The 16,545-nt window shown below is 34.3% G+C and overlaps 1 protein-coding gene across 4 annotated transcripts in view; it reads left to right on the top strand.

Annotated features, from left to right (window-relative positions):
* The window catches only part of PDLIM5 (PDZ and LIM domain 5), a 246,660-nt gene extending 235,536 nt beyond the window's left edge, over positions 1 to 11,124 (top strand). For all 4 annotated transcript variants that reach the window (XM_074272910.1, XM_074272913.1, XM_074272912.1 and 1 more), the window contains exons 12-13: positions 1,998 to 2,113; positions 7,473 to 11,124. In XM_074272910.1, the coding sequence (XP_074129011.1) occupies positions 1,998 to 2,113; positions 7,473 to 7,562 (206 nt within the window). In that variant the 3' untranslated portion in view covers positions 7,563 to 11,124. The remainder of the gene's footprint in view (positions 1 to 1,997; positions 2,114 to 7,472) is intronic.
* The last annotated feature ends 5,421 nt before the right edge of the window (positions 11,125 to 16,545 follow it).

Raw genomic sequence — 16,545 nt, forward strand, 5'->3', positions numbered from 1 at the left:
AAAATTATAAGGTGGCTACTTTGAACACCTTTCTCTCTCTCTCTCTCTCTCTCTCTCTCTCTCTCTCTCTCTCTCTCTCTCTCTCTCTCTCTCTCTCTCTTTCTCTTTCTTTCTTTTTTTTTAAATTATTATAGCTTTTTATTTACAAGATATATGCATGGATAATTTTACAACACTGACAATTGCCAAGCCTTTTGTTCCAATTTTTCCCCCTACCCCCCTCTCCCAGATGGCAGGTTGACTAATAGATGTTACATATGTTAAAGTATAAATTAAATACAATATATGTATACATGTCCAAATACTTATTTTACTGTACAAAAAGAATCGGACTTTGAAATAGTGTACAATTAAACTGTGAAGAAAATCCAAAATGCAGGCGGACAAAAATAGAGGGATTGGGAATTCTATGTAGTGGTTCATAGTCATCTCCCAGAGTTCTTTTGCTGGTTCAGTTCATTACTGATCTATTGGAACTGATTTGGTTCATCTCATTGTTGAAGAGAGCCTTGTCCATCAGAATTGATCATCATATAGTATTGTTGTTGAAGTATACAATGATCTCCTGGTCCTGCTCATTTCAGCATCAGTTCATGTAAGTCTCTCCAGACCTCTCTGAAATCATCCTGTTGGTCATTTCTTATAAAACAATAATATTCCATAATATTCATATACCATAATTTATTCAGCCAATCTCCAATTGATGGGCATCCACTCAGTTTCCAGTTTCTGGCCACTACAAAGAGGGCTGTCACAAACATTCTTGCACATACAGGTCCCTTTCCTTTCTTTGAGATCTCTTTGGGATACAAACCCAGTAGCAATACTGCTGGGTCAAAGGGTATACACAGTTTGATAACTTTTTGAGCATAGTTCCAAATCTTTCTCCAGAATGGCTGGATGTATTCACAATTCCACCAACCATGTATCAGTGTCCCTGTTTTCCCACATCCCCTCCAACATTCTGCATTATCTTTCCCTGTCATTCTAGCCAATCTGACAGGTTAAACACCTTTCTTAAATGGAAGATCTGGGAAAAGATAACCACTATCCAATCTTTACTTCTTTAATCAGAGGGAAGGAGGGACAGAATATGAATTTCGAGTTGAAGTGACGTTGTCAGATTAGAACCTAGAAACTATGGTGAAATCAAGGAGTTCATTCGGGTGGGAAATGATGACAAGACTCCTATTAGACATATATTTAAAATAAATACCAAACGCAGGACCATCTCTTCACAAGTAGACTTTCAGAGATTTTACATAGTTCTCATATATTGTCTGCATTAGACCACCATATTTTTTTCTTCATTCTTATCTGAGAATCTCCTAGGAAAGTAAGCCAAAACTTTAGGAAAGATGGAGAGGTAGTTGTTGACCTCAATTGCTTCTCTGTCAAGGCTTCAGCTCTATAGGCAGTTTCATATGTCATATAAGTAAAGGAATAAATAAAGGTAGCTCTCCAGTAATGAGTGCTGATGAAGAAAATATATCTCAATTCTTTTGTAAAAAAATTCATTGTGATACAAAGAGAACATTTTCAATATCTAATTTCAGGTCAACAATTTTGAAAACTCAATATTTTTTCCCCATATTGTTTTCTTCCTTTCTCTAAAAACAGTGAATTTGGCTTTCTAAACATTTTAACTCTCTGCTAGTTGGAAAACAAAGGAGTATTTTAATATTTCAGCTGACTTGGTTTTTTAAGCATTTAAAAATTTCAATAACTAATATTACTAAAGTAGTATTTATCAGATATAGTCTACAAAAGCATAAAAATTCATTTTAAGACTCAGATAAAAGTTAATCCTCAGTATAGTGAATTATCAGCTGCATATAATAAATTACACCTGTTTCTATTGTGATATTTTCCTACTTCATAAAAGAAATGTTTTGTTTATTTTTTTGAATGAATGAAAAGTGAAGGAATTTGGGTAAGTACCATCTCCAGATGACTGAAATTTTCCCATCAATCTCTCTGTCTTTTCCTCATTGCAGATTACTATGCTCTATTTGGTACCATATGCCATGGATGTGAATTTCCCATAGAAGCTGGTGACCTGTTTCTTGAAGCTCTGGGTCATACCTGGCATGATACATGCTTTGTATGTTCAGTAAGTAAAAACTTCTTTTCCTGAAATAATTGAATGCCGTGTAAAGCCTGATTTGTATGAGGAGAAAAACATGTAGATTATGTATTAGCCTCCAAATTTAAATGGAAAATAGTTGATAGTCATTTTGAAAGGTGTGCTAATATTATAAGAAACCCCTCTCCTAACTTTGATAAGTTTATATGTTAATGAGCATGTTTGTTTTGATGTTTGTAATGATTAAGAAGTACATTTTTATCCCATCAGTTAAGCTAGTGTTTCTTACAATGACAAAAATGCTTTTGGAAGATATTAGCAACTTTTAGGGACATAGATCATTTAATAGATAATATACATTATAATTATATAGCTAATTGATAATGATGACTGACTTTTGTATAGCACTTAAAAGCTAACAAAGATCTTTACATCTATTACTTTATTTAAGTCTCACAACTACTTTGTGAAATCTGTACTATAAATCTTGTTGAGACTTGGAAAAAATGAGTGACCCAGGAATAAGCTACCATTAGTCCCCAAAAACTATAATAATTTTTTTACTATATGAAAATAAAGTATTTTAATTTATTCTTCCTCATCAATAATCCTTTAACATTCTTTATATTTTCCATAATGCCTTCCTATAGTGGATAGAGTGTTGAACTTGTAGTCAAGAAGATGACTTTGAATCATACTTCTGATATTTACATCTGCATCATCTTGGACATGTCACTTAAACTGTCAGAACTTAAGACTTAGAAATGAAAGACATTTGGTAAAAAATATGTCATGATAAGTGCTATATGTTTGGTAGAAGGAATTCCCACACTAGATATTCTCCATGTTTAGTCACATACATAAAAAAGAAAAATCTGCTAAATATGTCCTGCTTACATGGTTCTTTTTTTTTTTTTTTTTTTTTTTTACATTCTTCTGGGAGGGATGAAAAAATCAGCAACAACTGTTCTTCTATAACTGTCAAGGTGCCACCTGGGCTTGAGCCTTAGCCATAGGGAAGGTTAAGAAAATCAATACCTTAGCTCTGTATTACCATCAAACTGATTCTGGGGATGGGGTTGCTGGTACTTACTAGGAAGGGTGAGAAAATCAACAGTGCTCTGGCCTTCCATTTTATCTATATGCTACCCAAACCTAGCTGAGAACCAAAAAATCTCTGCTTCAGCAAAGGCTGAAGAAAATCATTAACACACTGCTATTATTTCCTGGGACAGATGAGAAAGTAATTTTTCCTATGGCTAGCAAGAGCAGCTAGGTGGTGCAGTGGATAGAGTGCTGGACCTCAAGTCAGGAGTACTCATCTTCCCGAGTTCAGATGTGGAATCAGACCTTTAGTAGCTGTGTGCTGTTTCTCCTTTCTTCTCAGATCCCTTGCAATTCACTTTATCTTTTGATTACCATTCAACAAAAATTGACCTTTCAAAGGTTACTAATGATTTCTTGAACTCAAAAGTCCATTGACATTCCTCTGAAGTGTTTGACATGATTGGCAATCTCTTTCTTCCATATTTTTTTAACCTCCAGTGGCTTTCAAGGTACTATTCTTTCCTGGTTCACTTTCTGTACCTTTAACTGTTCCTTCCCACAACTCTTTTGTTTGATTATCATCCATACCTCACGTTCCGCAAAGTTGTAAGATTCTTCTCCTATCTTTCCCTTCTCCTCTCCTCTCTGTATTCTCTCTTAATGATCTTATTGGGTTTTGTAAGGGCCAATGTTGAAAAATTATCCATGCATATGTTTTGAAAATAAAAAGCTTTAATAAAAAAAAAATGATCTTATTGGCTCCCATGATTTCAGCTATCCTTATAAAATGACTCCCAAATCCCATATCTAGTTCTCATTTCTTTCCCTTGAATTGTCCTCAGTTCACTTGACCCTTTTATCTCATGTCACATAATACTGATACTCTCTGTGTTCAAAGGGAAAGTAGTCATCTTTCCCTAAAAAAACTACCTCTCCTCTTACCACCTTTATTTCCCTGACTTGGAATCATTCTTGTTTCTTTCTTGTCCCCCAACTTCCATATCTAATCAGTTGCCAAGTCTTGGAGTTTCTACTTCCACACTCCCTATTAAATCCATCCCCTTATTTCCTCTCCAACAGCCACCAATTTAGTTCATATTCTCAATAATCTCTCACCTAAACTGTTGCAGTTGTCTTACTGCTCTTCTGCTTCTAATCTCTCCATTTTGATTTGCCTTCCACTTGACTGCCAAAATAATTCCCATAGCACAAGATTGGCTGACCTCCTGTTGAAGAGTCTTCAGTGAGTCCCTGTTGTCTTTTGGATAAAATACAAATTCCTGTTTGACATTTAAAACTTCACAGTGTCTTCAGTTCATCTTTCTAGAATTTACTATTCAGTCAATGTGGACTAATTTCTGTTTCCATTATTTGACATATAATTCTTCTTCCTCACCTCTACTTCTAAAATCTCCAACTTCTGTCTGGACATAGTTCAGGTTCTCCTTCCTAAAAAAGGCCTTTCCTTATCTCCCCAATTATTAGTGCTTCTCACCACACCTCCCCTACAAAAAAAATACTTCATAGGTACTTCAGAAGCTAACAGTAAATAGAATTTTGGGCTGAACCCCAAACTTAGAAGGATTGGGGTTTGTGTCCCATTAATCTATATTATAGGAGGGAAGTTCTTTGCTGAGTCAAATGCTTTTTTTGTAGCTAGGATCAGAAGTTGGCCACATTGATAAAACCACAAATCTTTGCCTCCTTATTTAAAGTACCATATTTATTTGGCAGCTAGGCGGCATAATACATAGATAAGTTGCTGGACTTGGAATCCAGAAGATAAGATAAGAAAAGCCTCTACCTCTCAGAAAGGAGTTGTTTTTAAGACCAAATGAGATGATATGTATAAAGCACTTTTCAAACCTTTAAGTGCTATATGATAAAGTGCTTGATGATGGTGATGATGGTCATCATCATATATCATAAGTTTATTATACATATCCTCTCAGCAGAATGTAAGGGACATTTCTGTTTGTCTTAATATCTTAGTGTTTGATATAGGACCTGGCACATAGTGAGCATTTAATAAGTGCTTTTTGAATTGATTATTACATACATACATGTTTAAATGTATATGAATACATCCAGCAGCTTTCAGTTATCCATAAAACAGTCAAAAAGAGAAGTATTAAATGAAATTGACTATGGTGTCTAAACTTCATGTAAGCTACTAATTTTTATCTTCACCATTATCATCATCATACTTTGACAAGATCTATTAAAAAGCAGTTCTAGAAGGTTAAAGTGTCTCATCAGTCAACGTAGAATCACTATGAAACTAGTGCGTCTACAGAACCTCCCTATCTGTGAAAAATCCTTCTTCTTAAGGGAGGATGGCCATTCACCATGACAGTGGCAAAAACGTATGAGGAGTCTATAAACCCTTGAGAAGTCTATGTCTCCCTACTTTTGTACCTCTGTGGGTATTAAAGATCAAAGGATTATGTAATAAAGTTATCATTGTGACTACAGATGTCTTCCATATGTGTGAAATATTTATCTGTCCTGCCATATGGTCGAATGATTGAGAAAAATACCTTTTTGGAGGAGATGCTCTAAGTCTATCTTTGCTGAGTCAAATTTTTTGTTTTGTTTAGTTGCAATCAAGCAACTAAAACAGCAAAAATCTTACTTGCTCTATTTCTCAGTTCACTGTGAGTCTGAAGACATGGCTTTCTGTAGAGCACTATACCAGTTTGCCTGTTCCTTTCTCATATTTTCATCAAGGATACATCTACAGAGACTTACTAGTTACTAATTTCTTCTTTTTAAGATGATACCAGCTGTAGTATTTTCCATTCTTTTGAGATCTTCAGCTTCTCTTGAGATATCTTGAAAATTCATTTACATGTGCCTTTAAAACTGTGTTCCTTGTAGCACAGATTTCCTGGAATATATTTAGTTTAATCAAGTTGCTCTAATCAACTTCATTTCCTTGAATGCCAATTCTGTTTTCTAATATAGCACATTACATACAGAATTATTTAAATTCCCAATGACGTAGTTCCACTATCATTGATAGCAAAAATAGAGTGCTAGAGAAAAAAAAAAAAATGATTGCTAGAAGGACCAAATAGAGAATGTGTGTTGTTTGGATTGTGTCATGCATTTGGATGGAGAATCTCTTAATACATATGTGGGCACATTAGATGGAGGTGAAACTTCATTTCATTTGTGTTAAGTCTACCTTTTTTAACACCAAAGTTTTTCCTGGTGATATAAAATTAAGGAATATCACAACTCTGAAAAATTCAAGTCCCAAATGTCAAGAAGTGGTATGAAAAATATCACCAAGGAAAAAATAAAGAAGAAAGTCAATCCTGAGCTGTAGGCATGAGATAACAGCCTTAGTGCTATAGCAATAGCCACAAAATATTAAATGAACAGGATAAAAAGTCTGGTTCCCAGATTGAGAGCTGAAAGGTATTGTACAGGTCATCTATTTCAGCACTCTTACACTGCAGATGAGGAAACTGAGGTCCACAAAAGGTAAAAGACTTGCTTTAGTTCGCACAAATAGTGAGTGTGGCAGGGATGAGTGTTAACTTGCACTGATAGATAGAATGCTCATATTAAGGAGTTCACTAATCTGTCAATGATTCCCTGGGCAGGCCCAGTTATAGTTTGATGATGCTTTAGAAAAGCATCTAAGGGACTATTCGAATTTGGTAAAACAAAATGAGGAGCAGCTAAGTGGTGCAGTAGATACAGTGCTAGCCTACAGTCAGGATGAGCTTTTCTGAGTTCAAATCTGGTCTCAAATGCTTACTATGACCCTGCGCAATTCACTTAACCCTGTTTGCCTCAATTCCTCATCTGCAAGATGAACTAAAAAAGGAAATGGAAAACCACACCAGTATCTTAACCAAGAAAACCCCAAATGAGGATACAGCTGAACAAAATAAAATTAGTTTAAATCAACCTTGTTTTCAAAAAAGCAGCATGGTATAGTGAGTAGAATGTTGGACTTGGCTTCAACATGCCCCCTGTCCACATTCTTTCTCTAGAATTTACTCATTTAATTATTCTGAACTTTCTACTTCCTCATTTCTAAAATGAAGACAATAATTATTACTAGGAGTGCTCACTTAATAGGGCCGTAGGACTCACTACACAATGCAAACTTTCAGATGTTTTTGCAAACCTTCAAGTGCTACATAAATGACAGTTGCTAACTTTTGGAAGATTATGTGCAGCATTGGTACCAATCAATTTGCACAAGAATTAGTTCTGGATTATATCATCACCTTTTCCAAAATGTGCTACCTCTAGTTTGACCAGGCATATTTAGCAAGATGTTGATGATTTCTTGAATGGCTTTTATTTTCCTTTTCAGGTATGTTCTGACAGTTTGGAAGGTCAGACTTTTTTCTCCAAGAAGGATAAACCACTGTGCAAGAAACATGCTCATTCTATGAATTTCTGAAAGGAAATGAGAAGAAGAAAAAAATTGAAGAGTAAAAAGAAAATGGATTGTACTAGTAGCTATTTTTTGTAGGCTAATATTCAATCACTTTGAAAAAAAATATACAGAAAGGATAATTGCCAACTTTTTATACATTTATATGGAAATTTTGGACATATAAAATGGAGAGAGGGATATGACATAGAAACTTAAGATTTTTCACAACATTTTCTGCCCATGAAATAGCTATCAGGCCTATATTTACTAAATGAATAATATTGTTCATCCTGAAAGAACTGGATGAAGAAACTTTTTTTTTGATGAATCATGCTTTACATTGAGACTTCAACTCATCTCCTCCCCCTTCCCAATAAAAACAAAATAACAATCAGTTTATAGATAGATGTTCAGTAAATCTGGAGGGAAAATGTATAAAAATACCTCAGATTTTTCCATTTGTATGAGAAATTTCAAAGCAAACAAAATGAGATTTCTTCCTTCATTAAATAGGTTTCAGTCTTTTTTTTTTTTTTTTTTTTTTTTAATTTTTTATGTAGCTATGCTAAGAACTGATCATTCATCGGAAGAAATGCCAAGGAATTTTAAGTGCAAAATGAGTAATTTTTTTTTTTAGTGATACATTAATAAGAAAAGTTTTCCTCTCCTATGCAAACACCTATTGGAACTCATACATAAACCATGTAGGTTAATTTTTTAGGAGCAAAAAAGGTGAATGCTTAGAAAGTTGAGCTTCTTTCCCTTTAAAGGGGATGGTAGAGGGGGGGAGTTGAAGAGATAGGTTTCTTTTGGTGCTTTTGCAAACCTTCAGACACTACATAAATGACAGTTGTTATCTTTAATAACTTTAGAAAGGTTATAATGAGTTCAAAGAACTAGTTCTTGGTCATATCAACACCTTTTTTAAAAAATTGCTGCCTCTTGTTTAGTAGCCACATTTGATATTTAAAAAAAAAAAAAAACTTTTTTATGTCGCTGTGCTATAAACTCATTGCTTTTGGAAAGAAATTCTGAGGAAGTAGATTTTATCTAAATCTCTTCCTGTCACTTTCTAGATTGATAAATCAGAGGATCTTGTAAGAGTTACAGGACTGATAGATTGGAAGATAAAGAGCTTTATTTGGAGGCAAGATTTTTCTAAAATTACAGATTTGGAAATTAATTTAAAAAATGAAAAAATCATTTGAGATTTGATTTAAAACCAGTTTTTTAATTGTTGAGGGTTAAAAGTAATAATATAAGTGCACTTTTCAAATTAAATGCAAAAGTATTTCATATGAAAATTTTGTGATATTATGGATAGAAAAGTGATGACGTATTGGCACATTATTTGCTTTCCTTATTTTGAATTTAAAATTATGTATAGATCTGGGGAGAGAGAGAAATCATGAAAATATATTAGTTCTCTGCCCCAAAGTCTTAAAGTAGTTTAAATATAAAAACTTAAAACTGTCTTAACATTTTCAGGATGCTCTGTATATATTAGTTTGGTAACAAACGTGCAGGGCATTTAATAGTTTCTTAGTTTGGGTGTTTTTCCTCCTGTCTGTTTTTAGTGAACAGAGAGTAAGTCAATCTGTACTTCTTCATGGTTGTAAGTTTCCATCTTAGACTTGTAGGGCAAGGTGTTTCTAAAAGGGGATGGGAACCTAAACTCAATCCTGGCCCATCACTCATCCCCTGCCTGTCTTCCATTGTGTGCCTGTTTGTTCCTGAGTAAAAGTTGAAACTGACCTCTTTGTTTAACCTTCCCAAACTTGAAAGGCTGCTCTGCTGACAGCTGTTAATTTATGGTCTTAACCAATTTATGTTATACGTGGATTATAATTAACTTAAATAAATCAGAACAGGAGACACAAGGGTAAATCTGCCAAACCAAAAAGCAATCAAACACCTCCTGAGCTCTTTGTCCCTAGTAAAGGATGAGAGCATCCTGGGGATTCAGCCGGTTCCCCCTTGCTCTTGACAGCTGCACACCTGCAAAGGGGCCTCTGGGACATGGGGCCTCTGGGACATCCCGCCTCCCACAAAGTCTGCAGCTTTTGAGCAATTCAAAATGTGTTTCTAACTGCTTTGGTATGTTTGTTTGTTTTTCTATTTGCTTTAGGACTACATACCAAGATCTTATTCAATAGTCTGTGATATTTGTGTACTTATAAAAATTCTTTCCTAGATTTTGGATGAAGTTATGTTTTCAGGACTTTTTTTTCTTCCCCCAGCACACACACTCATATTTGTTGATGATCATGTTGTTGCCTTTCTTCTAATGTCCAATCTTTCTGCCAGGGGAGAAGTTGCTGCTGAATTTATAATTCTCTTTTTGTTCTTTGTCTCTGTCTTAACTGAATTGTTAGAAATGTCAAATTATTGTCAAATTATACTAATCCCATGGAAATAAGTTATGTCTATTGCTCATAAACCAGAAGGATTTATGTATTTCCCCCCCCCCCAAAAAAAAAAAAAAAAAAAGAAAGAAAGAAAGAAAGAGTAGATTGTAATACACGATGGTTAATCTTTTAATACCTGGCATTTATTGTTCAGGTTATCTCCCTGAGTATTTATTATTCTGGTTATAGATAGCCCCTAGATCAGTAGCCTTTTCTGTTTTTGTTTCTTCTTTGTAGTTCATTTGCTTTCATTTCTCTTAATGTATATTTTTGGATGTGAAAATTGTTAACACAATTTTAAAATGTACTATATGACCCTAGATTGATAGTGATCACTGAAAGTTTTCTAAGTTCCATTATTAAGTTACAGACAATAGGATCAATGTTTTTAGCATTTTCTGAGGGCCAAATTGAGTTCTCCAAAGTATAGTGGATGTTACTACCAGAAGCCTAACTTGAAAAATTTTCTCTCTCAACTTGGAATTTCCAGGTTCCATAAGCCACAAGCACCCTTTCCTCTCAACTGCCAATAAGCGCTGATGATTCAGACTTCATATGAGAGCTGACACTAAACTTTACTTCTCAAGAAATGTTAGGGTATGAGCTCAAATTAAGACAACAGACTTAATTTAAAAAAAAAATTATTCATGCAGCATTATCTATAAAGTTATTTATAGTGAGGATATATTAATATACACATTTTATAACAGGTGAGGTACTCCAGCTGTATTCATTATGCACACTGTCTCTAAGGAACTCTTTCTTTGCTCTTGTGTGAACTTAGATGTAATTAGAACAATCTGACCGTATTAGTGTGGAGTAAATGTCTCATTACATGTATTTTGGAGAACATTTTCCCTGATTACTTTCCAGGGATATACAAATAAGAAAAAAATACATAAATTGACAGAAAAAAAATTGCCACACCATCAATTTATTTCTGCTTGATTTGGTTAAATTTTAAAAGGTTTGGGATTTCTAAGTATCATTTTCCTTTTCTGTTAACTTGACTTTGGCTTGTTTCTGTTTATGTTACTAAAAACGGTATTCTAATCAGTTTTGCTTTTGGATGAATATACTAAATACATATAAGCAGCATGCTGAGCAGAACAATATCTTTATGTACATAATAAATCATAAATAACTTCATAATAAATAGCTGTGGTGTTTGAGAAAAACACGCCTGGGTTTTTTGTGGTGAATGATTCTTTTTCTTGGTCACATTAGGAATGGGTTATACTAGACCCACAGGCAGTTTTTAATCCCATTTTGTTGGCCTAACAATCACTCAGTGTTAAGCAATATTTGAAAATGGTGCATCAATGTAACAGATTTTTTTTTCCTCCCAGACTTATTATTACTTTTTATCACAAGCAAAGCTGGATATTTATTTAACACATGTAACACAACTTTCTCCTTTTTTACCATTATTTTCACCAGTGATTTCAGGATGATAGCCCTGGTCTCATTATTTAAGTATTCTAAAATTCTAAAACTAAGTAGATTTACTTTAGCCTTGTTTGTTTATGGGTTTTACTGAGATTTTTGCCTCCACCTACATGAAGTTTCAGAGGAATGTTCTTTGTTGCAGTCTTGAGATTTGGGAATAAAAGACAAATTCAGGTTTACTTGCACACAGTATATTAAACTCCAGAAGCCAAACATTTAAGAGCATCATGTCTGCATTTGACACTTTAATAGTCAATGTTTGGTTTCTATCAATCACGTCATTGCACATTAAAATGCACCGACAAAAATAAGAGATCTGTCATTCATTCATTAAGCATCAGTAATCCTGTGCAAAGATTTATAGGCTTAAGACTCCACAGTATGTGTTCACAGTAAACCCCTTTTCAATGCTCAAACCAGAACAAATCTCCCTGTCACTCAATGTTTGCTAGTCAGAATGCCCCAATATAAGATTATCAAAGGTTTTCTTGCAAAATGGCATATAAATGCCTTTGGCAGCCAGTGCTTAATTTAGGTTGGAGTTTGCCTTTTTAGGGTCCTCCCAGACAAGATCTTGATTATATCAGAAACACATAGGTACTAATTTATTATTAGCAGACCTGGTGTTAATTAGGGAGAATTACCAGAAATAGTTTGCTTCGTGGAAATTTATTATGGAATCACACTTTACTGATGGCAGAATAGGAGTTACTGAAAGAGAGCAGCTCCTGCTCATAACGAGCTAATTAATGGGGTGCCAAAATTCCTCAGAGAAGGGTTTGGTCCTAACTATGAGAACCTCACAGAGTAAATGGTTCCTTTGCAGTATTTAAAATTTAAAAGAGGAAAGGAGCCTAGGAGTCCTGGCAGCTCAGCAGAAATCTCTATATGATATGGCTTTCAGATGGACTTATGTACGAAAGTGCTTAACTCAGCACCAAAGCTCATTACAGAACCTTTCCTTCCACAAAAAGTAGAAAACAATCTACATGTTTATTATCTTAGACATTCCTTACTCTTATTTTTTTAATGTAAACATCATGTGGCAAGTTGCCCCTCATATGAATAGAATTTAAAAGAAAGAACCTTTGTGTATTGGGTCACACTGTATTTATGCATAAGACTGATGCGTATTTTTATTTAATGATTTAAAAAGCTAATGTCCTGAGTAGGTGGCAAGTTTACATTAATGATTAATAAGTGAGGCATGGCTTCTGCACCTTTTAACACACCCAAGTGAACAACATATAATTTGGGACTAGCAAAGTACTTTTAGTGATTGGCACAAATTGCACAACTCAGTGGGAGCTATACTAAAGGAAGATTTGCTAGTAGTCTTTTTTTTTTTTTCCTCCTGTGGCTATAACTACAATGGTTCACTGTATGTGATAACACAATAGCAAACATCAAATCCTAGTTATATGATAATAATAATGATAAAACACCTCAAAGTCAGAACACCGATGATAAGGTTGAGGCAATCTATTTGGATGCTCCAAGAGGCCTTCCATATGCATTTTTTTTGTGAACAGATTCAATATCCAGGAATAAAGCATTGGAAAAAAATGGGCACACAGATTTCCCGGCCTCCTCCTTTAAAGAAACCAATGTAATATAACTGTAGAAAAAATTTGCAGCAAATATGCCAGATATAGGTCTGATATCCAAGATATATAGATAATTAGTACAAATATATGAAAAAAGGAGCAATTACTCAAGAGGAATGTGGTTAGAGATTATAAACAGACTATTTCAAATGAAGAAAGCAGAAGAAATAATCTTATTAAACAGCAATATAAAACACCAATAAAAAGGCAAGAGCAAATTTTTATAACTCCTGAATTTCACCTCAGCATCAAATTGGAAAACAGATGAAAATGGCAATTAGTAGAGTAGCTGTGGAAGGACAGGCACACTAATATACTCTTGATGGAATTGTTAATGAATATAACCATTATGAAAAATAACTGAGATTACACCCCAAAAGAGTATATGCCCTTTGTCCAATGAAATCTCCACTAGAGATATATCCCCAAAGGGATCAAAAATAGAGGTGAAATACCAATATATACAATGGTTTGTAGCAGTGTTTTGGAGGCTTGGGAAGGCAGGCAGCTGCATTAAGGAACATTGGGTAATAAATAACAAATTGTGACGTGAATTTAATAGACTTATTACATCATAATGTAAACGTGAAGATTTTTATGAACTGATGTAGCTTGAAATGAGCAGAACCAGGAGAATGGATGGACTAAGGGTACAAAATGAGTCATTTTTAGATATAGCTAATATGACATTTTGTTTTGCTTCCCTATTTGTTGAGGGCTTATGTGAATTGGGAGGGAATGAATTCATGGGTGGTGATAAATGTGAAAATGAAAATAGAAAAGAAAATCAGTAAAACTGAAGAAAGGGACACAAAACAGCAGATTTGATAGTATCTTTTAACATTTCCTGCTTTTGTTTTTAACAATCCCTGTTTAATAGTAAACCATGTAACATGTTTAAAAAAAAAAAAAAAAAAAGCCCAGGGAACCAAGAGGTGTTTGTTCTACCTATTTCACTATATTGATACTTCATAGGATTCAATTTTAAAAAGTATATAAATGAATATATATATGTATATATATATTTAAATTAATGCTGTTATGGTATTTTGATTAATTGTAATTTAGTCATCAGAGTTTCTTGATTTTTTTAAATTGACCTTTAGTTCTCTCACCCTTTTAGGTAACAGTAACTTAAAGTACTCAAATAGATCTCTGATTTTGCCAACATAGGCTTTCTCTCCAACAAGCAGGCAGCAACATTATGCATAACGTTCCTGAGAGACTTTAATCTGCATCTGCACATCTTTATTTTTTTGCAAAGCATCTTTCATGAATTTCACTCTGCCAAGTGGAATTCAATTCAACTCAAGAAAGATTTATTGTACCTTCTATGTACAATACAATGTGCTATCTGATTATATCATACTATAAATTTATATGATTATACATACACACACATGTAACATGGTATGTACCAAAATGGAATTGGGTGACAAAAGACAGATTTTGGTTGTCCCATTCCATGTCTCTGAGGCTGAAGTTCCTTTGTGTGGGGATTAGCAGAATAATCATGATTGGGTCATTACTTTCCTATCTTCAAGAAGGATATGGAGTTTGGAATTATTTCTAGCACACAGAAGATGTTTACATTCTATGAATATGATTCTTCTTTGGGGGGTTCAGAATAGAAACCATTTCCCTGGTCACTGTAAGAACAATAGTTTTGCTCAATCCTGAAGGGTGCCAGTTAACTTAATCAGAGCCAATTTTGCTTTCCCTCTGAGTACTTCTTGTTACTCAAGATAAAGATTGTAAACAAACCAAAACAAGCAAGTAAAAACAATTCAAAGAACCTTATGAGGCTTAGATGATCAAGTTAAGGAGCTCTGCTTTCTGGGAGCAAGATGAAATTTTAGCTCAACCAGGGAGAAAATTATCTTTTTATGAAATGCTCTTAGGGGTCTTTTAGACTATAATTTCTTAGAATCAAGGAACATATTGGGGTGTCAGCTTCTTGACATATTTGAGTGATTGTAGAAGTTTCCTAATTTTTTTAAGTCCATGCCTTGCTTCCTGAATTACCATGTTTCCCTTTTCTTACCTCTGCTTCTCTTACCTGAAATCTCTCAACCAATCCCAGCCAATCTATAGTGAGATATGTATAGCAAATGTACAAATTACAGAAATACATTTTAGAGGATTGTCAATGTGAGGGATTTAAAATCCTATCCAAAAATGACTATTTAGAGACCTCTCGAAGTAAAAAGTGAAAAGATATTTTATTTAATAAATTCTCATGAGAATTAGCAATTCCACCTTGAGGAGGGAAAGAGAGAAAGCTCACAGTAGAAGGGCTAAAGAACTAAGAGAAGATACACAGTTTTTATAGGTTTTAATTACAAAGGATTACATCATGGGTTGGGGAACATTAAGGGATAGGTGCCCCCCCCTCAGCCTTAATTGGATGTTATTGGTGCCCAAAACAGCAGATTCCCTGGTTCCAGGAAGAACCATACATCAGTTGTCTAAACATTGATAACTTGAACAGCAATAAATGTCATCATTCTGGGTTAAATACATATATCTAAAATCTAAGTAAATTTTGGCTAATACTCAACATACTTATGCAGGTCACAGAGACCTAGAGAAGATAGAATACAGAAAAGGAATTTAACATTCTTGCAAGTTTTTCGCCTTATCTTTACTCCACACTTACTCCACACAGCTCCCCACTCCTAATATGTAAATGATTTTATTATATGTTCTATGAAGAACTTACACATTGCTCAAAGTCAGTTAACAGGCTTACACATCGTTTATTAAGTTCACTCAGAATTATGCCTTTCCAACACCCTCCAGTCTCTTTTCTAGAGACTCAGGATTTTAACAGCATCCTCTGGATGCAATAATTTCGATAGGGACCGTTGGACTATTCTGGTTATTAATGAAATCATACAGGGTAAACATAATGGTAACAATATAATACCACTGATTGCAATTAGTCCATACCATAAAAAATTGTTTCCACCAGCTACGTCAAACCAGGACCACCAACTATTAGGAAAAAGGGGATTTCCACACCTGTACAGGCACATGAACTATTCTGCAAATACCTTTTGTAGTTTCTTTTACCACTTGTCCATTATCATCAATTTGCATGCAACAAGTGGACAAATTTAATTTTCTACAGACTCCTCCTTCCTCTGCTAGCAAATAATCTAAAACTAGTCGATGCTGTAAAACAGCTTCTCGTGTTTGAGTGGCTTGATCAGCTAGCAAATCAAGAGTCTGAGCAGTCTGATTAGTTGTTATCTCCAGAACTGCTTGTAATCTAATTAATCTAGTCGATATATATATATTGGTGTCCTATGCCCCCAACTCCCATCCCATTACAGTACTAGCAGTACCTGGCTTTGTACTATTTAACCTTAAACATCTCCATAAATCTCAGGGTGTTTGACAAGTTGGTTTCTTTTTAAATTCCTTCAAGCATGTTGATGAGTACATTTAATCACTGACCCATCATCACAAACAATAGTTGTTTTACTCCATCTATTTTTATATTTACTACAATCTATAATATCTTCCTTCTCTGGTCGA

Source organism: Sminthopsis crassicaudata, chromosome 6, assembly GCF_048593235.1.
Source record: "Sminthopsis crassicaudata isolate SCR6 chromosome 6, ASM4859323v1, whole genome shotgun sequence".
Lineage (NCBI taxonomy): Eukaryota > Metazoa > Chordata > Mammalia > Dasyuromorphia > Dasyuridae > Sminthopsis > Sminthopsis crassicaudata.